Below are 26,031 nucleotides of genomic sequence, written 5' to 3' on the forward strand. Positions count from 1 at the left end.
CATTTCAGTAACTCCCTATGTGGAAGGACCAGGGCAAAGAACCTGCTGCAGTTGTTGAAGGGAGTGGCAAAAAGAGCACAGCATGGTGTACCCCATCTATGAAAAATCATTTCCGCCAGTCTTTGATTGAGAGACCACTCATGAGGCATCAAAATGGACCTGCTTAGTCTGTCTGCAAGGATGTTGGTTTCCCCTGGTACATACATTGCCAGAACAAAGTGACCAGAAGAGAAATCCCATTGCCACACACTCACTCTCTCTTCACACAATGGTAAAATCTGGTTCCCTCCTATTTGTTGATATAGTAGACTACTGGCATGACAACATGTCTGTATGTATCACAGTCACCCCTGAAAGCAGAATATCTTGAAAGGCCTGCAATGATAGTTGGACTGCTCCCATTTCCAGGGCACTGATGTGCATACTGGCCTCTTCTGGGGACCATGCACCTTGGACTTACCTTCCCAAAAAAAGGCTCCCACCTAATTTGGGAGGTGTCCGTGGTGACTTTAGCTACTGGCTGTTGGAGAACAAAGTGGCAACTTTGACAAACTTTTTTCTGAATGAAACCACCAAAGAGGATGCTCCTTGCAAACTTTGGAAATCTTGACTGGAGTGCACAAAGGATGCTGAAGAATACAACAGTGAACTGAAATGGTACACTGTATGACTTGCATATGAAATCTGGCCACTGGAACTTGAATTACAGCTGCTGCCACTGACCCTAACAATTGGAGGTCTATTTTCTCTATACGATAAGAAAGGGAGAACACTTTCAAGACCTATAACCTGAGAGTATGAACTCGTTAGAGGAAGCAAGGCTATACGGTTGATCTTGTCTAAATGAGCACCTATAAACTCCAGTGTCTGAGTAGGCATAAACTGTGGTTGGTGTAATTGATGGTGATGACTGGTTGATGACATAACCGGAGTAAGTAATCCTTGCTCAAATCAACAGATACCTGGATGGGGTGTTCAGGAACCAGCCATCTAGTTATGGAAATACAAGGATTCCCAGCAGTCTCAGGTGAGCCTCTATTACGGCCGTACATTTGGTGAACACTCTGGTACTGGAGTGAGGCGAAAGGGTAGTGTTCTGAAATGGTAATGACTGGCTCCCAGATGGAAGTGCAGGTATCTTCTGGAGCACCTGCTCAGTTTGACATGATAGCATGCATCTTGAAGATCTATCGAGCACATCCAGTTGCCCTTTCATAGTAGAGATAACAGGGACTGAATTGTGACTATTTGGAACTTTGAGTATTTTACATATTCGTTCAGTTGGCTGGGATCTAGGGGATCCAGAATTGGTCTCAAGTTCCATGTCGTCTTTGGCACTAAAAAGAATCTTGAGTAAGTTCCAGATCCTTGATGGTCTGGGGTTACTTTCTGGATGACTTTTCTAACAGCTTTTCTATTTCCAAGGTTGCCGCTTTCCTCTGATTGGATGGAACATTGGGGATGTTTTTTTTTCATTTGGAGGAATTTGGGAAAATGGTATGAAATAACATCTAAATATACTTTTCTACACCCAAGTGTCTTCTGTGATTGCTGCTCTGGCTTTTGGGTGCAGAGGTAAGTGCCTCCTGACTGACTCCAGAGTGCAACAGTTGGGTATCCCTTCAGGATCACTGGTAGAGCCTGTCAGAGAAGGTATCTTTGAAGTCCTGGATCTGCAGGCAACCCTGCCGCAAGGAAGGTGTCTTCCATTAGAGTTCCCCTAGCATGGGAAGAACTATCATTTCATGATTCCTGGAAAGACCTTTGGTACTTGTGAAACCACATCTTTTCACCATCTAACCGATTCTTGGAGAAGGATAGCTGAGGGGATAGAAAAACAGATCCCAATGGCATACAGGTTTTTCTGTCTTGCTCACTTCTGGAAAGTATTTCCTTAACTTTGGGGATGAACAAGGATGATCCATCAAAAGGTGCACTGATGAATAAAGACTTTAAGAGCTCCATGAAATTACCCAGGTGCATCCAGGCATTTCTCCTACCCACAATGCCTGAACCCACAGTCCTAGAGGTACCCTCAGCCATATGATAGATTAATCTCATGGATGTAATGGAAATGGATTGTAGGGTGGCCAGTTGTGAAGAAACTTTTTTCTGGTCCTTTACATTCAAAGACCCTGGAAGAGCTTTGGAAAGCTCCTTGGTCAGATTCCTTTCCAATCTGGTGAAATGTGCCAAATAATTCAGCAACCGAATGGCAAAGGTCGATGAGACATAAATGTGCTTGCCAAATCGGTCCAAGGCCCTGGATTCTCTATTGGGGGATGGGCAGCTAAGCTGTGTTCAACAAGATTCCCCTTAGTAGCTGCCGTCACCACCATCTCATCTAAAGGGAATCTCTTGGTCCAGTGGGCCCTATCTTTAGGAGGGACTAAAAACTTACCTGGCCTCTTTGGTATGGGGTCCACTGCATCAAGCTCCTTCCAGGACGTGTGTGTGTGTGTGTGTGTGTGTGTGTATATATATATATATATATATATATATATATATATATATATATATGGGTCTACTTTCTTTGTTCGAAATTACATTATTTCAAACAAGAAAAGTACGGCCCCACTTCAGCAAAAGTGCACTTTTGCAAAACTGATTCACCAAATCAGCAAAATAAACAGGAAATAAACATAAAACATTGTTTTGCAGGGGGGCAAGCTTCCCCTGCACTCCCCACATCCCCACTACTTAAATATACCAACTCTGAGATCGCACTGTAGTGGAGAAAAGGATATATTTCCTTATCCCCAATGTAGTAAGATCTCGGAGTTGATATATTTAAGAAGCGGGGGTGTGGGCGGTACAGCCCCATACATGGGGGGTGGAGGGCGCTTGCCCCCATGCAAAATAATGTTTTTTGTTTATTTTCTATTTATTTTGCCAATTCTGTGAATCGGCTTTCGTGAAAATGCACTTTTGCTGAAGTGTACTTTTGTTAGTTAGTTGAAGTAATGTAACTTTGACTAATAAAAGTAGACCCATATATATATATATATATATATATATATATATATATATATATATATATACACACACACACACATATATATATATATATATATATATATATATATATATATATACACACACACACACACACACACACACATATATATATATATATATATATATATATATATATATATATATATATATACACATACATGGGTCTACTTTGATTCACTGAAAACTCATTTCACTGAATTTCAATTCACCCTAAAAAAAAAATCACTGAAAGCTCAAATCACTGAAAACTCATTTCACTGATTGTAAGTACTATTGGGTAAATAAAACATATATGCTCTTTTCCCCACTGTAGTGCAATCCTGGAGTTAGTATATATAGTTAAGTGAGTGTGGGGGGCACAGCTCCCCACACTGGGTGGGGGGCATAGCCTCATTAGCGTACAGAAGGTGAAAACTAGTACTTATACGTGAGGTTTACAGGTGATATCCTGTTAAAAATAACATAAAAAACAAGCAGCAGACTTAGATAAACAGCTTAAATCACTTGTTGACAACAATAGACACAGCAATTTCATAGGACTGGGCCTGCAGCAAGTGTGCAGCTGTCTACATTATTGCACTAAGCGATATATTAGCAACCACATATGTGTTAACAGTCTCCCTGTTGAATGCATCCAGCAACACTAAGGTAGTGAAATTATCAGTAGAGGCCAGTGTTACTCATACTAACAGCATTCACCACCTATTGCAAATGCTGCATCTGTTCAACAACAAATCTAGCCTTCAATTAAAGCCCACTAATACAGGGCATTCACTCTATCTCTCCATCCAATCTGCCCTAGGCTTTGTTACACTGTGTATCATGTGTGCTGCTAAGTGTGAGTAAGCAATGCTAACTATAACAGAGGGATAGGATCCTTACAATTCCTGAACATGCTTACCCTGCAAAAACACCCTCACACAACTGTGGACTGGTCCATCCCTTTACCACACACATCGAGCCCCTGTCACAGGCAAAACTGCAGGGGACATCAATACACATCAACTTTGTCATCACATATCAGTTCTCCACGGCAGTTTCTTTTTATTGGCTATTTGTCAAAGACTCTTCAAATTAAATTACCTTGTAACAATATTAAAAATTAATTTGTAAAACTTTTCAAAATAACTAATTCACTGCAAGCCTATTTAACTTTCAAAGAAACAAGGTGATGTAAAATTAAAAAAATACCAGAATTACACCTGGTAAGCTTTGCAATACTGTGAGGTTGCAGTGGTTTTAATTTCCCCTTGCTGTTTCCTTTTTCACAAGAAATGTACAGAGTAAAACATTAAATAGACACAGTGATTTCTTACGTTAGTACTGATGCAGAGATCTTTAGAGCTGACAAAGGCAGCTCTTAATCCTGAAAGCAAACGACATCACACAGTAAAGGCATGGCCTCTAAAGCAAAGGAGGTTATAACCCCTCTATACTCGTCACTAATCAGGCCCATAATTGAATATAACGCCCCTTTTGGTATGTACAGTACAAAGCACCTGCAGCAATGGGACAGAATTCAGAGGTTTCTAACTAAGAAGATCAAGGAACTCCAGCATGTGCCTTACACAGTCCAACTAAAGTCCCTGTCACTATACTCAGCATTGTGTATCCGTCTTTGGGGAGACTTATGCCTGGCTTACACAGCAATCTCAAAACTAATGAATTTGCTGCACATCTGTAAATCAAACGGGACTACAGCTACCCATTCCAGGGACCTAAATATCACCTGTGACTTGAATAGGACATCCTGGAAGGACAGATGTGTCTCGTGACTGGCATGCATTTGGAATAGGCTGTCAATTCATGTGAAGCAGAGTACCTCTATGACACTGTTCAAAAGGAACTTGGGACGACTGAATGGGGCACCATAAATTCTTAACAGGTATAGTGCTCACAACCCTCCTGGACATCAGCAGTCATTAATAAATAATCCTGTCCTAGGTACTGAATAGATTATTACATTGAGATGAAATGGCTAGGCTTGAATTGACTTGACATTGATAGCCTAAAGCAACTTACTATGATTCGATGATCCTAGGAAAACTACAAATGAGGAAAAACAGATGCATGGAGAAACATGCCAAATATGCAAACAAAGGGTCGAGATCTTTCTTCAGGCTATTTACTTTGCCTAGGCTTATTCCACATTAGTACTCCATAGCAAACATTTCTAAAATGGGCTACCAACAGCTGCTGTGTTTTAGCCATGTGCAGTACATATGGATTTATTTCACAATAGCTGCTTCTGCCATCGTCAAATTAGAAGGAATAATACCAGATGAGAAGAAGATGGTAGTCTCCATGTACAAAAGCCAGAAGTATTTACATTCTGAGTTGCTTTATGATTAGTTGCCTAGATTTGAAATTCTATGTTATGGCCAAGAGCAATGACAAGATCTGTTAAAGTAAATGTAGTTCTAAAAAAAATGTAAACAATTCTTTTAGCTCCTTAAAAAGTAAATAATTCTTTTCGCCTATTACCTTTGACCATCCAGAAGGTGATAGCCTTTTCATGAGCAGCAGCTAGATAGATTCCACTGGTACTAAAGAGAACAGGAGTCATGTCCAAACTCTCAGAGCGAGTGTCCTGATTGCAGCCATATGTCTCACTGTAACATAAATTAACAATAAAATAAATGAAACAGTAACATAACAGTGACGGCAACAACAATAATAATAATACTAGTAGTAATAATAACAATAATAATAATAGGGGCTACTGTGTATTTGAACCAGGCAAGCAGCCTACTGGGACCACTAAATATTTTCAAATGACGTACTAGCTGCCAAAATGAATTCAAGGGTGCTGCCACAGTACAGTGGCAGAGCACCAGACTCCAAAGAACAGGTATGCGAGTCTGAGGCCCATGGGCCCAAACTATTCTTAAATCACTGATTTATATCAGAACATAGTTGCCGCTACTTTAGCTTAATAACAACTTTTATTTCATGTCTTTCTTGTATTTCTTTGTTATATTTAACAAGAATAATTAACTTATGGTTTAAGTTCTACTCTAATAAAAATATATTGAGTGATTACCCAGGCAAGATTATACATAGTGTAAACATTTTTTTTGATTTTTCGATATATTTCAGCTTTTAAGAACATACATATTACTGTATGACCTTTTGTACTTCTGTATAACTACAAAAATCTTTGAAGTTAAAAAAAAAAAAAAAAAAAAGTAATCCAGACAGTCTAACCATAATTACTGTCAACATTGAATGGTTTACTAGACACAATGGTAGCATAGGTGAGGTAGCTGTATATCACAATGTAAAACAAAATGTCTGCAATACCACTGCTAAACTGAGACATGTCATATTTGTGTAAGGCTGAGAAGGAACAGCTAAACTGAAAATGGTAGATCACAGTGTTGAAAACTGTCAAAGTTAACTATGCTGAACTTGAAAATTTTAATTTGTAAACACATCAGTAGTTTAAAAATAATATCATGTAGTCAAGGGGGATTTCAAAGTTGGTTGCACAATGAGTAACAGCTTAATTTCAGGCAGTGAACTTGTTTTTTAGGGTAAATTTTAGTTACTGGTTAGTAAGTGCACTGCCTGGATATAAGCAAAGAAGAAATTTAGAGAATTGAAAGAAAACCAACCACAAAAGGTTAGGAGAAAATACTGTCTGGAAGGAATCCTACAGCTGTTCAGCTAAAAGCAGTTTAAGCTCCAGCTTTTGGTACAAGATACAACTTCTAGCATTCTAGTGGAAAAAATAAGCAAATTGTGCTCAGAGCTGATTAAAGTAAACAAAAAACTGAAGGAGTATATCAATTTAAACAACAAAAGGCTGGAAAAAATGGAAGTAACTTTAAACAGATATTCAGATGAGCTGATAAAACTGCAAACAGCAGAGGTCAAAATGAAGAAGAGGATGGCAGAGTATGAGACTGCTCAAGAAGAGATGTTTCAAAAAATGATAGAAGTAAAGGACAGAGCACATAGGGAAAAACATATTTTCTGCTGTACCAGAGAAACTGGAAGGAATAAACTATAGTAATTTTATGAAAGCACAAATAAGCAACCGGACTGGTATTCCACAGCAGGAACTGTTAACTGAAAATGTACACTGTGTGTATGGTCCAAACCTCTAATAGCGAAAAAGCAATCCTACCAGCAGAAAAAGTTGATTCTGACAAAACTGTGGCTGATGGACAAAGTACTAAAAGTTGGAGACAATAGCATGTTTGCAGAAAATGATTACTCACTGAACATCAGACAGAAAAGGAGTAAATTCATTCCAGCAATCAGGGAATGTTGACAGGCAGGTGTAAGATTCAATCTGCTGTAACCAGCTATCTTCAGAATATTTTTCCTGGTGGGTCAAAGTATTTTTGTTTTATGCTGAACTTGCTAAGGAGGAAATACAAAAGTCTGTCCAACAAAAGTGAACTGTAATAAAGCTCATAGAGCAATTATGCCAGTGAAATAATTTCCAGTGCTCCAAAGGAAAATGCTTGACAGACTTGAGAAATACACTTAACTTGACTCGAAAAATTAGGAGTATGTTAAAATGAACCAGAGACTGGAGTTGGGAGACAGAGATCAACAAGAAGAAAGCTGTCAATTTGGCAAGTAATGAATAAATGTGTCATTACAAAACATTAATCACATTTGCAAAATTCAGCAGAAGAAGAAAACCTGAAAATACTGGACTTTTTTTAACTTTGTTAAACTTGTAGGGGATTCCAAAGTATATCCCCTATCTTCATACCATTAATGTTTGGAAAATCAAACAAATAGTGACTTCCAAACCAAATCCTGGAGGTAAATCCCATTCCCATGGTTGGGGAACCAACTCAAAACACCTCTTTGAAAAATTCAACAGTCTAAAAAAATCATGGCTTACAGGAAAAAAAAACAGCAGTATCCCTGTTGAAGTACCACATTCTCCCAAAGAATTTAGTAGTGTAAAGATCCTTTGTGGTATTACACAAAAGAAAGGTGGTCGAAAATGAAAGCAGGACTCTCGAAGCTACTTATAGGTTCATAGTTTCATAGGAGGTTACTAGGTTAATGGCCCTACGGCATTTACAAGCCTAGCCATGTGAAACGGTCATTATTCGCAGAGCGAGTCTATGATCAGCACTGACTACCCCTGTCCATGAGAGACATAGGTGCCACCCCAGGGTGAATTTATAGTTTACCATCCAGTTGTCTAGGTTGCATTTGAATAGGGTCATGGAGGAGCTCTGCTTCATGTGAATTGCGAGTTTATTCTAGAGGAGCAGCAATATCTGAGAGATATATTTGTCTCTCCAGCATGTTTTGTTAATGTCACGGGCTAGGTTGAGATCCCTGGAGCAAGTGACTCTTGCCCCATTTGATTTGTGGACATAAGGAGATGTCTTCAGACAAGAATGCTGTATCTGTAAATATTACTTTACAGACAGATTACGATGATCTATCAAAAAATACAAAGAAAGAGTCTCTCAACTTTCTGGAGCTGATACTGCAGCACATTCATGTACCTTCATCAGATCTGCCTATGAGGTTTGGGTCTGCATTCATCTGCTGATTCCTACTGCTCATAGTTCCAGTGCTAGATTTGTTCATTTAAAATAGGTTAGATACTGCTAATGATCTGGGGTCGATTTAGTGTCTCGTGGGCAACAATGAGCTCACTTGGTAATTATTTAGCAAAATAAGAGACACTCTTGTTTAGACTGTTAGGGTTATATCTTTAATATTCTTTCTTTCTTTTTCATAAAAGCTGATCCAGGTATATAGACACACACACACTGGCCATTCTCTCTCAAGTTCAGTAAAAATTGTGGTGGTCCATTTTCCTAAGGTTCGGTACACAGTTAATAGAAAATGAGTTATTCAGGCCTGGTGGTTTTCCTGCTCTCATCCAAATCTGCCATTCTAATTCCTTCTTTTCTAGTCTGTTGTTTTTGTTGCCATCCAGGTCTTCAAAGTAGATCCTGTTAATGACATGAAAAGTGAAGGTGTTATGTCCAATGTTTTCCTTAGCATGTTTAGCCAAGGGATTGTTGGTAAGACTACCTTGACATATGTTGGTGCAGTGATGTGCTATCCTGGTTTTAAAAGACAAAAAGACAAGTTCACTTGGCTCACTTTTCTGAGTTTCTGTTTTCATAGTGGGAGAGCTTGTCGCTCGTCTTCCGCATTCAAATAAGACGATGAGGCTTGGGTGTTCGTTTAAGATGTTTATTACACACAAACATATCAAGATGGATGGCTGGATCATATTACACACAAACATATCAAGATGGATGGCTGGATCATAAACTTAACTGACTGACTGCTACACACATACATGCTTTCACTCTGGCTGCTTACACAAAATGGCACTCTGCTTGCATGTGTTCAGTACTTACACGCACGTGCCCATGAACTACAGTGGCTTTAAAGGTACAACACACACACTAGGATCTACATCCTCCCTCTTTGATTATTTTGTCATGCAAATGAAAAATGATAATCAGATATGCATGCAAATTATGTAAACATATAAACAATAACAATCATGTCCAAGTTGCTGTGTATCTAGGATTAGGTTTTAAGATATGACTTGACCTCATTATATAATAATTGGTACTGGATTTAGCAACAGAGACAGTCTTTGGGGAATGCTCTTCATTAGAAACTTCAGGGATATTTACAGGAACAGAAAGTGAATTGTTCTCTGGAACAGGAACGTGCGATAGCATAAGTATTAGTAGTCTCTCCATTACAGACAAGATAATGTAACACTGGCTCAGACACCGGTAGTAAATGTTTCCAATTCTGCTTAAATACAACTTCTTGTGACTCGATGTACGATCTCGGTTCCTCACATAGATGTTTCACAAGTCCTACTCGATTAAATCCTTTTGCTGTTTGCATCCTCGCTCTCTCTCCTTCTTTTAATGGATTGAGAGGTTTGCTGGCCTGGTTTTGTCATAATGAAATTTCTGTGACAAATGTTTTTCCATGAGTTGAGCTTTTACTGCTTTGTTGTTTTTAGCACTTAGAATCAACAAATTCTTACTGATTGGTAGTGTAGTTCTGGTTTGTCTCGACATCAATCTCTGAGCAGCTGAACCAAGTAAATTGTCTCGAAGATGTTTCTGAGTTAAGCAAACTGAGAAAAAATATTTGTTTTGTTTCTTTTGGATTTCACCAACTGTTTCGCACTTTGAACTGCATGTTCAGCCAAGCCATCAGACTGTTCATGTTGCTATTAGTCCTGAATATCTACAAAGTCCCATCTCTCAACAAATCCTTTGAACTGCTGACTTGTAAACTGTGACTATTGTCAAAAACAACTTTGTGCAGGCTACCATGGACAGAAAAATGTCTCTTCAATTTCGTATGACAAAACTGGACTTTAGGTTAGGAAGTAGGTCAATCGCGAATGAATTTGAATAAGGGTCTACTAATACCAAATAATGTTGACCATTCCATTTAAAAATGTCTGTGTCTACTGTTGACCAAGGTAGTTCAGGAATATGGTTTAGCTGAAGTGGTTCTTTTTGTTGGTGCGGTTTAGTACTATTACAAACTGAACAAGCTGAGATTTTCTACTCAATATCGTCTGACAAAGAAGGCCAAAATACTAGTTCTCTCCCCCTTCTTTTGGTAGAATCAGTTCCCAGGTGACCTTGATGAAAGATTTTAATATACTCTTGTTGCAAGGATTTTGTAATTACCACTTTTCAACCTTTCATGATTATACCATCTTCCATCAAAATCTCGTCTCTAAGGAAAATACTGCTGCACATCTATTGGTAAACAAGACTGATATGAAGCTGTGTGATTTCTAAGCTCATCAAGACATGGGCACAAAAATTTTTCACTTCCATGACTTCAAAATCAGTTTTCTCATTGTCATGCTTGTTAGTGGTTTGTCTGGGTGATCTGGATAGAATATCAGCAAGATAAAGAAGTTTGCCTTTTGTGTAAACCATACTGAAATTGTACTTTTGCAATTTTAACATCATGCACTGTGATCTAGCAGGAGCTGTGTGCATTAGTTTTCTTAAAATAGTAACCAGAGGTTGATAATCAGTCTGAATTTGAATAGGTCGGCCATAAATATAATCACTGAACTTTGATCATGCAAACACTACTGCCAAAAGCTTTTTTTCAGTTTTCACATACTGCATCTCAGTTTGAGTTAGAGGTCAAGATGCATAGGCTACTGGTCTGCCTTCTTGAAGAATTACTGCACCAAGACCATATTTCAAAGCATCGCAGGAAAGAGATATAGGTTTGTGAATATCATAATATCTCAAAGTGGTTGGACTGGCAATTTTCTGTTTCAAGATATCAAATGCTCTTTGCTGCTTGTTCCATCCAAGACCAAGTTACATTTTGGGATGTCAGCTCTCATAGCAGTGCTGAAAATTCACTTAAGCCAGGAACGAACTTGCCTACATAGTTGACCATGCCAAGAAGAAATTGCAAATCTGGCATCGTCTGGAGCTGGCATGTCAAGAATTGCAGCTTGCTTGGATGGATCTGGTCATAAGCCTGAACTAGTAAACAGAAGTAAGTAACATAAGCAATTTCTTTCAGCCTGAATTTACATTTCTGAGGATTCAGTTTAAGAGTCACTTCAGGAGCACGATCTAGAACTTTCCTGAGATTTCTATCATGTTCGACATCACCACTGCCTCCTACAAGAATATAATCTACTATAATAGCACATGGATTACCAGAAAAAATTTGTTTCATTGCACATTGAAAGACTTCACTGGCAGAATTTATTCCAAATGGCATTCTCAAAACTATGTACCTTCCAAATGGTGTACTGAAAGTAGTTAGCAAGGAAGATTTTCTATCAAGCCAAATTTGCCAAAATGAGCTTTTTGCATCTAAGAAAGAAAAAACAGTGGCATTTGGTATGAGACCAACAACTTCTTCAACTATATGCATCAAATGATAAGGTTATGTAATTGCTTTGTTCAACTCTCCAGGATCAATACATATTTGAATGTCATCTGAGCTTTTCTTACAAGTTACTACCACGGAGGATACCCATTCAGTTGGTTCTTCCACTGGACAAATTATTCTTAAATGCACCATTCTATCCAGCTCTGCTTTTACTTTGCCCTGCATTGCCACTGCAACTTTCCATGCTGGTCTGACAACTGGCCTTACCTCATGATCTAACTTAAAGGAGTACACAACTGGGAGTTTGTCTAGCTTGTCTGAGAATATCAGAATATTCAGAAAAAATATTGTGTGAAACCTTTGTTATCACTTGTGCTTACATGGTGTAGACTTCCTTATAAAATTAAATCAGTCCCATTTTCAAACTATCTCTGAGGCCTAACAACGACTGCATGGGTCTTTTGACTACGTAAAACTGCACGTCATGGCTGTTCCCAGTAGAATAGCATGAAAGCACTACTGAGCCTTTGGTTTGAATCTCTTCACCACCATAAGCAACAAGCTTTGCACACTTTACCAAATCAAGTTTTTTCCCCAGCTTTTACCTTAGCAAACATTTCTGCTGACATAACATTGCACTTTGAACCAGTATCAAGTTTGAGCTCTACAGGTCTCCCATTGATCAATACAGTACAAAATACTTGGCTTTTTATTAGCAAATCTACTGCATTAACCTTTTCATCAAGCATGAGACACCATCAACATAAAAAGTTTGGTTGCAGCTTTCTATTTGATCAATTTGCTTCTTTGAATGCTCTCTTTTAATAAAAGAATGTGCCTCTTGATTTACAAAGCTTTCTGAAATGATTCCTCTTTTTATATCTGTGGCATTACTGACAAAAAGCTAAGCACTTCTCTTGTTTAGGTTCGTGACTGCCTCCACAATTACGACAGTTGACTATGAGGTTTTCCAGAGGTTTTGCTAAATCACCCCTTGATTTTGCTGTGTGTGCCCTGGGTTTTATTAAAGCTGCACCCTTTAGCTTATATCTCTTAATCCCGTGCTACATACTATCAACATTCATACTGGAATATACTGCAAACATGCTTTTCTCATTCTTAAGCATATCTGTGGGCTTTTCTGTAACTTCATATATTTGACAAATCTCTATGGCTTTACTTAAAGTGAAATCACTGTCTCAAAACAAAATATTTCTCACTGCATCATTATTAACACCACACACAAGCCTGTCTTTTATCAACTCATCTTTTAGATACCAAATCTGCAAGTTTTTGACTTGTTTCTCAAGTCAGTTATATATGCCGCAAATGTTTCACCAGGCTTTTAATCTCTTGTGTAAAATATGTGCTTTCCACTGTAATATTCATTTGAGGGTTGTACATTTCTCCAAATTTAATTTTAAGCATTCAGGATCTTCCCGCATTTCAGCCTGTACCACAATATGGCAGTCTTCCCCCTCCTCTGCATAAACAGCAGGTGGAAGCACAAATGAACATTCTCTCTCAATGGCTTTTCAGCCAGCTAAATTGAGAAGAATAAATGCTTTTATACATGTCTTTATCAGAAAAAGTAGCCTTTACGAAAATATTGTATTGCTGCCCAAACACTCTCCAATTTTCAGCAATATTATTATCAAACACAAGCGGACCAGGTCTGTGAAATCCCTCTGCCATGCCAAATAATTTACAAATGCACACCAGGTACCTGTAGTTATATTTAACTAGACAACAGTCTCTTTGAAATGACTGTACTCTTTGAAAAGACTGTACTGTAATACTGCACACAATGCCAACACTTTGTACATTGTGGACACTTCAAATAGTTTTAGTTAATGCGAAGAAGTAGTACAGTGCAAAAAAATACAGTTTTCTCTTTTTCTAATATTTTATACATTTGGATATTATTTTAAACGTTTTCGTAATTATTTCAAGTGCTTTTATCAATATGTCGCAATTTCCAACATTTTGTTTATTCAGTAATTCATTTTGACTGTTTTGAATGCTTCGCTTTGTATCCATCAAGTGAAAATTCATTTAATCAAGTTTAAGTACCTTGAAATATTTTCTGACCCGTTTGTGAGTCGTTTGAGACACTCCTGTATATTCCTCCTTTTCTGACTGTGCGCCTTATGGTTTTAAGACGTTTTGAAATGGATCCCGTTCTGACACCATGTCACTCATCTTGTTTATTCAAATAAGACAATGAGGCTTGGGTTTTCATTTAAGATGTTTATTACACAGAAACACATCAGGATGGATGACTTGAACATAACACAAATGGACTGACTGACTGCGACACACATACATGCTTCCACTCTGGCTGCTTACACAAAATGGCACTCTGCTTGCACGTGCTCAGTACTTATATACATGTGCCCATGAATTACAGTAGCTCTAAAGGTACAACACACACACAATGATTTACAGAGCTGAAATTAATCTGTTACTCAATGTGCAACCATCTTGAAAGTCCCTCCCTATAGAGTACTCTATCAGAAATATTGCATGAGTAAATGGTTGCAACTAAGTAAATGATTGTTTGAGCTGGGATACAGGATCTGAATTGCCTTAATATAGTAAGGCCTTGTTAAGTTTAATTCTGGTGGCTGCCAGATAGCAATTACTAGAAAATGGAAATCAAAGTCTAAACCAATCATACTTGAAGAAGTGAATATTGTAACAGAGATAAAAGAACACGAAATAGAGTCTTTTGAAAAGGGTAGGAGTAAACTACATGGAAAAAATGGAAACCGTGAGAAAATACATGCAGAGAAATGTTTTGGAGGAGGAATGATGTTTATGCATAAAAGTAAAAATACAAATAACAGGACCAACAACAACGCTGACAACATATATCTCCTTAGTTGTATTTTTCCACTGGATTAAATAAAAGCTCATTAATGGGACTATCTCTGCAGCTATAGGCTTTATCTCCCGACTTCTGTTTTCATGTTTTTGTTTTTTCATTGTTATTTCTTCTTCAGCAAGTCAGCTGTCCATCAAAATCACTGTCAATGTACTCAGTAGCGTATAGACTACTTAGAGGCAACTTCTGTCTGGTTTACAGGGCTATCTCTGACCCAAATCTAATAGAAATGCTGCCCATCTGTTAGTCAAATGGGACTAGAGTCACTTATTCCAAGGACTTAAATCTAGCCTTAAATCTATGCTTCACCTCAAAAAATCTAGATCCATCAGAGCCACAAGGGCGGGAGACTTAAACCTGGATAGATTCATCACCCAAAGACTCCCTATGCTGTGGAACAAAATCCCGGTACATGTGAGGCAGAGCACCTCGCTGGCCTTGTTCAAGAAAAATCTTGACCAATGGATGGGAGATCGCAGATATACCCCAGGGATTACCTCAGTGTCACTGCTCGACAGAGGCACAGCAAAATAATGGGTATAGTTCCCCATACTAAAGGGGTGGCGTAAGCCACAAAACGATGGGCTAGGCTTGTAAATGCCCTCGGGCAGATAGCCTAGTATGAACCTATGAACCTATGAACATAAACAGGACCTGCAGGAGAGATAGATACATCTCTCAGAGGTTGCCACGCCTCTGGAATAGCCTTCCAATCCATATCAAGCAAAGCACCTCCTTTACCCTGTTTAAGCGCAACCTGGACAACTAGATGGAAAACCATAAATTTCTGCCGGGGATTGCCCCAGCTGCTATCCTGGACATGGGCAGTCCTTTCTAGAAAAACCTTGGGAACAGACGATATCTCTCATCTTGTATTACACTGGGATTTAACGGCTAGGCTTGTAAAGACTCTCAGGTTAATAACCTAGTAACGTCCTATGAACCTAAAAATGTTTTCTTAGTGCCTTAAGATATTTTGAATGCAATTTTAATTAATTTGGAATCATTATTGTTTTATTAAGAATGATAAAATAATATTTTTGTCTGAGTGTTCATTATTATTCTGCTTATTTAAACTTTCAGCCCTAAGAAAGTACTAGGTTAGAATGTCATGCACACCTTTCTGAAAGATTTGTATATGTGCAGTTTATTTTCATTGTTTACAATAGTAAAGTAATTATACTGGTACACTTACTTTGCTTAACTAAATGTAGTTATTAAAGTATATCTCTTTAGGTCATTTGTATTTTATTAGATTACGCTTTAAATCCACATTTTATTTTTTTGTTTCCTCTTGAATTAATTTTTTTGTTTCTTACTTACTTTGCTATGCATATTCTAAAATTCACACAGTAAATGTTTAGTTGGGTGTAACTCAGGTGTTTGAACTGTCAAAAGTTCAAATGCTTAAATTGTCAAATAGAGATTTTGAAAATCATCTTTTTGAACATTTGCCTATATTTAGATGTGCAAGATCGCAGTACAGTGATGGCTTGGAATTTGCCCTTTCCCCACTGTAGTGTGATCTCGGAGTTGCTATATATAAATCAGGAGGGGGTGGGGGTGTAGGGCAGCTCTTCCCCCATGCAAAAGCAAAGTTTTTGCTTGTTTTTTCAAATCTTTGTAATTCAAACTTTTTTTTCAAAATCTTTGTGACAGACATTCCCAAGAAAGTGATCCAAGTGTTCAAACTTTTTAAGGTTTAATATCTTGACATATACTCATTTAGTTGAGCTGTTTCTTGATTTCTAAGTTGGTCACCCAACTAGTTTCATCTTCTGAAATTGGTTTGGCTGGTTTCTTTCCTTCTTGTATGCTCCCTCCCTGTTTAGGAAAAATCAACTCACGCAGCTTCACCCTTCTGTTATGTTTCTTCTACAGCTAGCATGATTCTCTGTTTTTTGTTGTTTGCTTCACACTGTCTATTCCGCACTGCTCCCTTTTTGTTTAATGCAATTTACATTTCGTGAGATGAAAGCACTTCCCTTCTGGGTACACTACACTTGGGAATTTATCACTTTTTTATTGTGGACTTATTTTTGCCAATACCACACCACTTTACATTCAGATATCTATTCCTCACGTTATTTTCTTTCCTTCTTACTTCCATTAAGCTTCACACCATTTATCTATGACTTCTTTAGTTCTGCCTGCTAATTTTTATGGTCTTTCTCCATTCCCTATTAATTCTAGTAAATGATTCACATTTTAATATGTGTTTTCATGTGTGCCATATTCATTTGTGAGGTAACAGTTATTTCCTATATTCTTTTTGAAAATAGTTACTGCTAGCATGGTAGCATTCCCTTTAACCTCCAGCATGCAGAGGTAGAGGGCATGCTTTGCATGTATGAGGCCTTGGGTTCAATCCCCAGTATTTCCATTTGCTAGACAGGGGCCCAGAGAAGTAAATATTGTGGGAAGAAATTTCCAGGGAATTGTTATGGCCAGGCTTGCATAGGCCTTAGGGCCGATAGCCTAGTACCAACCTATGAAACCTATGAACCTATACTTGCTTATGTCTTTACATTTGTTTTTTTCTTAAACTGCTTATTTTTATTTAAGCTAACAACTACAGCTGCCTAGCTCTACTACTGCAAGGGTGCTTTTCTTGCATTTGCAATCATTTTTGTACTTTATTTGTGTGTGTTTTCTTATGACCCCAAGTGCAAAGCTAGTGTGTTTGCATTTGCAATCATTTAATTCTGTTGATTTCAATGGTCAATCACTGAACAGTCAATGTTCTTTGTTTGTGTATATGATGCCTGATAACTGTAGCTTTCAATATTTGCTTATATAATATTTGGTATCATACAATTTATTACATGTTCAGTCTTGCAATTATTTCAGATTAGGAATCAGAAATGTGTCTCATTATTGTGTATTAAAACAAAATAATATATTGGTTTATTAGTTTATATTTTTGTCGTAAAATGTGTTAAAACAGAAATAGACTACTGTGCTTCTGGATTACCACTACAGTCAACATCTCCTGCAGTTCCTCTCTCAGGATCTGCTTAACTTACAATGGGCCTGTATAATAGGATGCTGGGACCCTGTGCACAGATGATTCATTAAACATGCATACACTCAGTAAACATGTCCCTCCTGTAGAACTGACAGAATATCCCGAATCTGGGTAGGAGACAGCAGCAGTTAAAAGAGCCCTCCTCCTGTGGAAATGATGATAAGGACGCAGAGTGCATATATTTGACAACAACTAAGTACATGCCCTCTCCCCACATTATTGTTGTGTGTGACCACAAATAAAACTTGCGATTTTATTTTTCCCCATGTTTACACACACACACACACACACACACACACACACACACACACACACACACACACACACACACACACACACACACACTGCTACTACCTATGAAGATTTGCATGCACACATTCACACATTCTCACTGGATGCCTGTTTACAGGCAAACTGGAGAAATATCACTTCAGCTAAGGTATGCTTTTGTGTTATGGAGGAAACAAGTACATGTGGATAAATTTCAAATAGAGAGAAGAAGGGCATGCAGACTCTACACAGCAGGAACCACAACCAATAACTTTATCAGATAAGCAAGTTCTGTGAGATGGCAACGTTACTCAATGCAGCAGTGTAGCAATATATTCAGTTACTGTCACACACACCCTGTCCAGACCATCAAAGGCAGTTACTCATTGTGTATGGTGCTAGTATCTGACTGTGATGAAAAATGAAATGAATTATGGCAAACTAGTTACTCACAGATGCATAAACCACAGCAACAATTAATTTACACTGATTTTAACAAATGGAATACACTGTGTGACATTGTGCCTGCAAAGCCAGTTCAGTGACTATATAACTGTGACAAAATAATGGTTAAGTCACTTTTATGCACAGACATTCTCTGTACCAACATTACTGACTCTGTGCATGCACCTCAAATGTCTGGTTGTGATTTAAAAAATGCCACAGCAAAATCATTCCAATGTGTTTCTCACAAACACAAACCAGCCCTGCAAAACCAGATTAATGTCTAACTTAATCAAACAACAGGATCAGTCATCTTCATCAACAGGCAGTCCCCTATACCCAGTAGTTATAACCACTTTGTTACTGAAAATGAAAACCACGAAGGAAGCTGAGTGCAGATATAATAAATATTCCAATGAACAAGCGGTAACTTTAAAATGATATGATGTTTTTATTAACCATAACTTTTCGGAAGGTGTACTCTAACCTCTCTTCCTCAACAGAAAAAAATAAAAAGGGGAAGGGATTAAATACTTTGTAACCCCTCCCAATTGACATGCTTAAAATTTAATACACAATATTCATTTGAAACACACACAGCTTTTCTTTTCTTTTAAAAAAAAACAAAAGCCCTCTTTATCTAAATACACACATGTGTAATGTCAGACTACTCTTTAAAATATTTTAAAAATATAAATAACATATATTACAGTCTATATGTAAATATATACAAATAAATACTAAAAATAAATAAAAACTGAAAGTGATCCTAAATACTAATGACCAAAAAACCAAAATGTTTAAAAAACAAAATAAAGAAAACAAATAACCACTTTGTTGACAAAGTACACCTCAGGCATTTGATCGTAATAAAAAATAATTACTATTGCAATTTATTTTATTTCTGTTTCATAGGAATGCACTGCAGCCAATCACAGAAAAGTAATACAGTAAAGTACTCCAGCTTGTGTCACACAAATACACATTAGCACTACAAAGCCAGAATAATGGCTGCTTAACAATGGCATACAATAGCAAGCCAGGGTCACTCACTTGCATCTATAGACAGACACAATACATAGTGATTACAGGGACTTTGTGAACACTTTTTGTTTATTACTATAATACAACAACTTTAAAAAATGGCTACAGTAATTTATTTGCTCTGTTTAAAATTAAACCATAGCCAGCCATATCAACATAGTTCACAGAAATAGCCACAGAAGTTTATTTTAGCTCTTTACAGATACACAGTTAACTACATATGCTTTCATAGCTAAATGAGATCGATGCCTGCAGTCTTCTTCTTAACACGACCATTAGAATGCCTCTTGAATTTTTTAAGACTCAGAATGATAGCTGCTCCTCATAATCAGAACACTTGAGAGATATGCATATCTGGGTGCCTGCTAGGTTCTAAATTCTCTTGCACATTTGCAGATCCTCTGCAGATCCTAATGGTACTGATGCCTGCATACCTCCTGATGCTGCTGTGGCTATTATCAACAATTATTAAAACATTTAAGAGTTTTCTGCTCACTTCCACCTGCCATGAACTTGATCTTTGACTTGAGACTTTGTGATTTCTTGTGTAGACTGTGGGTAGAACTGAGCAGAAAGCCTGGAAATTAAGAAGTATGTCAGAGTTGCCATTGTTTCCTGCTACTTCCTTTGCTGTGCAACTCCAGTTGAACTTTTGCATTGGGTTCCTACTGAAGGCTCCAGAGCATCATCATGTGGCAACCAATCAGATGCTTCCTTGAACTACTACTGCTGCTGGCACTTCCAACTGGGTCACAGTGGCAGGAGTATGTTTTGGTAAAAAAATAAGGGGGATTTCTTGGTCACCTATGCGTAACACTGGCCATACGTCCTACTGGGCCAAACATGTCCAACTGGCCTAAGACCGGTCCTGTGTGCATCTGTCTCTTCTTTAGTGCTACTCCTACTTTTAGGAAAATGGTATTTATAACCTAATACAAATCTGGGGGTTAAGGTCAGCACACATGAGAAAGGCCGAGCAGGGAAGTGAAGCCAAGCTAATAAGTCAGCATAACCAAAAGGAAAAACAAACTGAAAGAAAAGGCTGAAAACTGCAACAACCACTATCATCTCTGGAAAAAAAAATATTTAGAACTGTGACATATGAAAATTGCAGAAAAGAAGCTCTTTTGCTGTGTCTCCAGGAAAAGTTGCAGTAGCGTGAACTGCACAACAGCAAGATAAAATAGATGCCCCATGTCCTACAAAATATTGTAGGTTTGGAAGGCCAGTGAAGAAACTTGATGGAAATATACATACACATTTATATATATATATATATATATATATATATATATATATATATACACACACACACACACACACACACACACATATAGGTCTACTGCTTTTGGTCGAATTACATTTGGTAGAAAATTATTTCAGGTAGCCCACTTCACTGAAAGCTCATTTGATTGAAAGCTTATTTGGTCGAATTCCATGTGGTCGAAAATGCTATACAGCCCCTGCCCCACTGCAGTGCGACCCTGGAGTGCGAATATAAAGTTGAGGGTGTAGGGGCAAAGCCCCCCACATTTTGCAACTAGTTTTTACTGATGTTATATGTTTTAATGTATTTTTAATGGATACACAAGTATATAACAGTGAATACACTACAATTATGTGGGGAGCTGAGCCCCCCACACCTCCCTTAACTTCATATTCTCACTCCAGGGTCGCACTGCAGTGGGGCAGGGGCTATATTCCATTTTCGACCAAATGGAATTCGACCAAATGGGTTTTCAGTGAAATAAATGCATTTTCGGTGAAGTGAACTGCCTGAAATAATTTTCGACCAAAAGCAGTAGACCCATATATCATAATACTCTAACTGCCTCAGTGACAACTGATAACATTACTTAACAATTTGTAAAAAAAAAGGAGGTAGATACTATAACTGTGGAATAATAAAACTTTTATTTTGGCTGTTTGGTAAAGTTTAATTTGACTATTTCTGTTAAACTTATCTTGTCTATTTTTGTTTAAACTTATTGTAATATTCTGGAGCTTTTCTCCCCGGGTCTCTGCTGAAAAAGGGTTACTCAGCTCAGTTGGACAATCCTGGTCAACAAATGTAAAATAAAAATAAATAAATGCACAGTTTGCTATTCAAATATGATTTTAAAGACTGTAAATTGGATTCAATGATGTCAACAAAAAGTACTATTTAAATGAAAAAGTATATATATCCTGTACAGTTAAAGGCAGTTTATAATGACCACAGTAAACTAATACACACCGCAAATAACACATTGCTGCAAAGTATATTTTATAACAAGAAAAAGGGAGGTATAGTAAATTTTTTAAATATGATAATGCCTATCATAGGCTCATAGGTTGGTACTAGGCTATTAACAGAAAGTTGCATGTCATGTGGTGCACTACCTTCTAGAAAATATTTCATGCAGACTGGTAACACATCTACAGTGACTGACATTTACTTGTCAACCTTACAAACAACCATGTGTTACATGGGCTAAGGGGCCTTGCATCATGTGAATATAGGTACTGAAATGTTTTGATTGGATGCATAACAGCAGATGAAGGCAATCCCAATGGTAAGAGTGACCATACACTTAGACATAAAATAAAATATTATTAACTGCTCAGAATGAAGGGTATTGAAGTTGGGTACAGTTTAGGTTTTAGATTAAAGCCTAAGTAATTATTTTTGGCAACACCATGCAATATCCTTTTTACCCATTTTATGAATTTCACCATGTTTTACTACAAAATTGTTTTGTATGAAGTCTTTCTATGGGACAATGAAACTTTTCTGCAGTTTTAACAAGTGTCATAAGTATTTTTCTTAGCATCTGTAACTATTTGGCCACACCTTTTCAGAAGACATGGGGAAGGGATCAATACTTATTGCAAATAAATCTATTATTCAACCTGACCTCTCAACAATGCATAACTGAAAATTTATTTTGATTATCCTCATTTAATTGCACACCCACACTGGCCTTGCATGATTATGTTTTTGGAATACACTGAATTAAAAAAGAAAGCAATTCTAACCATTTTAAAAATTAAGCCACACTTGACAATGGGTGATACAGCAAGAGGTTTTCCAGTTAGATTCTTGGCTGGGCTGATTTCTATGTAGAGTATGCATGTCCTCCCTGTGTTCATGTTAAGTAGTCTCCGGGTGTTCCAGTTTTCTCCCATATTCCAAAGACGTAGTAGATGGACTGGACTCTCTAAACTTAGCGTCAGTGCATTGCATGTGTCTAGTTTGAAAGAACAACTGAAGCAGGGCTATCCACCCAGTGCTATGAACATAAGCTCTTAATGATGGACACTGTAGATGTGGTACCCAACCCCATGTGCAAAACTCAGAGAAAGAAGTTGTAAATTGATGGATAGATGGAATTCACACGGTAAGATGTACACCACTTGTTTCTTCTAACATATCTGTCATTAACAACTGACAGTGGCTTACATTCCAATGCAATCTTTTTTAATGAATCTGAATCTATAGCAGACCCTGAACAGAAAATTATGCAGGGAGCATTTTACTGAAAGAAAAAGAAACGGAAAAGTTCTTAACATCTGGAAACTGTACACCTGAGCATTTAGCATTGCAGGAAATTTGTTAAAAGATACTATGCCAAATGATGACATCCTACAGGTCTGTTACCTGTAAATAAGACTACCAAGCTAAAATCAGCTTAATTATCTCAGGCAAATACCAGTGACCACACATTTTTATTTATTTCCAGTTTGATGACCGGGGATGTCCACTGGGCTTCAGGGAGCCCATTTTCAGTGGAAGCCTGGGGAGAAAAGCTCCATGTTACAAAATTTAGATACAGATACAATATTGGAAAGAAGAACAATTTACAATTATGTTTCATGCTAGAGAGCAGGTGTAACTTCTTAGGTAACATGTTACCTTTAGATACAGACACAACATTACTAATGAACAATTTACAGTGACATTTCATGTTAGACAGCAGGTGTAAATTCTTAGGTACATGGTACAAATTTGATATTTACAATATGTACATGTGTGTGGTAGCCTATAGATCATAGCTAGAGAGGCTAGTGATCATAGCTGGAGAGGGGTTTAGAGCTGGAGAGAGACTTATAGGACTAGGTGGGGAGAATGCAGTTGCATTTTCTGTTACAGTAAAAGGTAGGAATGTAACTGAGATTTAAAGTTTTCAAAGTCTGCACAGGTCCTTAGAGAGGAAGGAAGATAATTCCATTTTTTTGCTAAGGAAAAGTATAGCAGGAGTTGACCAGCAGGGCGACTGGGTTTTCGGACACAGATTAGGTTTTGGTGAGTAGATCTGAGAGTTCTCTGAAGGGTGTAGGGGAGAAGGATGTTGCATAGAACAGGGTACCTAGAGGGTTGAAAGATTAGTTTGTGGGCTGTGGTAATCTGAAGATAGTCTAGATGGTTGGAGAGTTCAAGCCAGTGTAACAAATTAAGGGCAATACAGTGATGGGAGGAGTATTTGGCTTTGGTGACAAATTTAGAAATCTTATTATAACAGACTTCCAATTTTGAAGTGAGTGTGGCAGATAAGTTAGTTAATAGAGGAGCGCCATACATTTATGAGGGGAGTAGACAGGCAGTGGCAAGCGTTTGTCTGGTGGAAGGAGAGAGAAATTGGATGTTCCTGTATAGCATATAAAGTTTTATATGGGTTTTCGTAATGTTTTTCTGGATGTGAGTGTCAAATTTCAGGTGTTCATCAATAGTGACCCCAGGTAGTTTGGCAAAGGGAACAATCTCCATAGTGGAGTTGTTTTGGCTAATGATCTGGAATGAGTTTTTATCAAGAGGGGAAGCTTTTGAGGGAGAGAATAATAGCATTTTGGATTTATTGGCATTTAGCGAGAGGTGATTCTGAAGCATCCAATTTTCAGTGGTGGAGAAAGCAGCTTGGGTCAGTGTCTGAAGCTCTGGGAGGTTGGTGGCACTGCAGATTAATGTGGAATCATCTGCATATTGTACAATTTGGTATTGGGTATGGCTTTGTGGAAATTGTTAATAACGATGTTACACAGTACTGGACCGAGTATGGATCCCTGGGGAACCCCAGTGGGGGTGGGAAGGAAAGTTGAGGTGCCTGTCCCCCATTTTACAGCTTGAGATCTATTGAAGAGGTAGCTAGAGAACCAGGATAAGGTATTCTGGGAGAGATTAAGGTCAGAGAGATGGTTTAGGAGATGGGTGTGGGAGATGGTATCAAATGCCTTGGACAGATCTAGAAGAACAGTATAAACTATTTTTTCAGAGTCCCGAACAAGATTTACTGTCTCTAGGAAGGAAAGAAGTGCAGTGGTTGTACTATGGCCTGGACGGAAGCCATGTTGGGTTGGAGTGATTAGTTGGTTATTGGCTAAGAATGGCATGAGCTGAATGTGAATACATTTTTCTAGTAGTTTGGAAATTGGGGAGAGGATGGCTATGGGGCGAAAGTTGGAGATCTTATTGTTTTGTTATGTCCCATAGCATTTTAATTACTGTTATTCTAATACTAAATAAATACTGAATGTAAAACACTAATCTATGCATATTTCACATGTAATACCACTGTTTTACCAGAACCAGTCCCATAGCATTCATGCCTTAACTCTGGCTGGTATAATACTAGGAAATTAAATAAGGAGGACAGGCATTTTTGGAAATCCATGCTTCAAATTTCTCACTGTAGAGAAGCAGTACTGATTAACAGCATCTTTTCACTGGTATGGCTCAATTTAAGACAAATACATACTCATGGATTTTAGGTACCTTGTCTGAAAGTTAAGGGTACACTCCAAGGCAGCGCTGCATTTTGATACATTCCAAAGTCTGACTGTACCATCCTGGGATCCTGTGGCAAGCAGAGCTGAAATGTTGTTCCAACAACAGCTTGTGACCTAATAGCAAATGCATACAGACACACTGTTAGAAAAAACAGCAATAGTATGGTAAAAACAGACTTTCAAACATATACTAGAAATTACTCAGATTATTTTAAAAATATATCTAAATAACTTCTTAATGGTCCAAAGAATGTAGGAGAGTCTTTAGAAAGGTAGAGCGATCCATTTATTTTCCTACTTGAAAAAATATGCATATAGCATGTTTTGCACTTTTTTTTTACAATACGACAAAGACATATGTCCACATCCTACTTAACACCTCTGACACTCTCAGAATGGAGAAAAGATAAAATCAGCAAACAAAGGAGAGCAGTATTGCTGGAACTGAATTCATCCACACAATCTTACCAAGATGGCACTGATATACAGACTGTATTTTATACAGTCACCTACGGCACCTATGTCTCTAATGCAAACAGGTAACCTGTAAATGGTTCATCTACTTACACATATCAAAGGCATCAGAACTTGTCAGAGATCTGGGGTGCATGGCTGGGCTTAAAAAGGCCCTCTTGGTCATTAAACTAGTAAACACTTATGAACCTATATAGCATATATCATGGACAAAAATAGGTTTAAAAAAACAACTAGGTGC

The 26,031-nt window shown here is 37.8% G+C and overlaps 1 protein-coding gene across 1 annotated transcript in view; it reads right to left on the bottom strand.

Annotated features, from left to right (window-relative positions):
* Positions 1-26,031, bottom strand: part of LOC122815150 (probable E3 ubiquitin-protein ligase HERC1) — a 5,886,073-nt gene that overhangs the window by 1,726,183 nt on the left and 4,133,859 nt on the right. Inside the window, exons 52-53 of the mRNA XM_044087407.1 lie at positions 25,303-25,430; positions 5,503-5,630 (exon numbers count right to left, since the gene is read on the bottom strand). Coding sequence (XP_043943342.1) covers positions 5,503-5,630; positions 25,303-25,430 — 256 coding nt within the window. The remainder of the gene's footprint in view (positions 1-5,502; positions 5,631-25,302; positions 25,431-26,031) is intronic.

The sequence above is a fragment of the Protopterus annectens genome, chromosome 1.part1 (genome assembly GCF_019279795.1).
Source record: "Protopterus annectens isolate FY-2018-M chromosome 1.part1, PAN1.0, whole genome shotgun sequence".
Classification (NCBI taxonomy): domain Eukaryota; kingdom Metazoa; phylum Chordata; order Ceratodontiformes; family Protopteridae; genus Protopterus; species Protopterus annectens.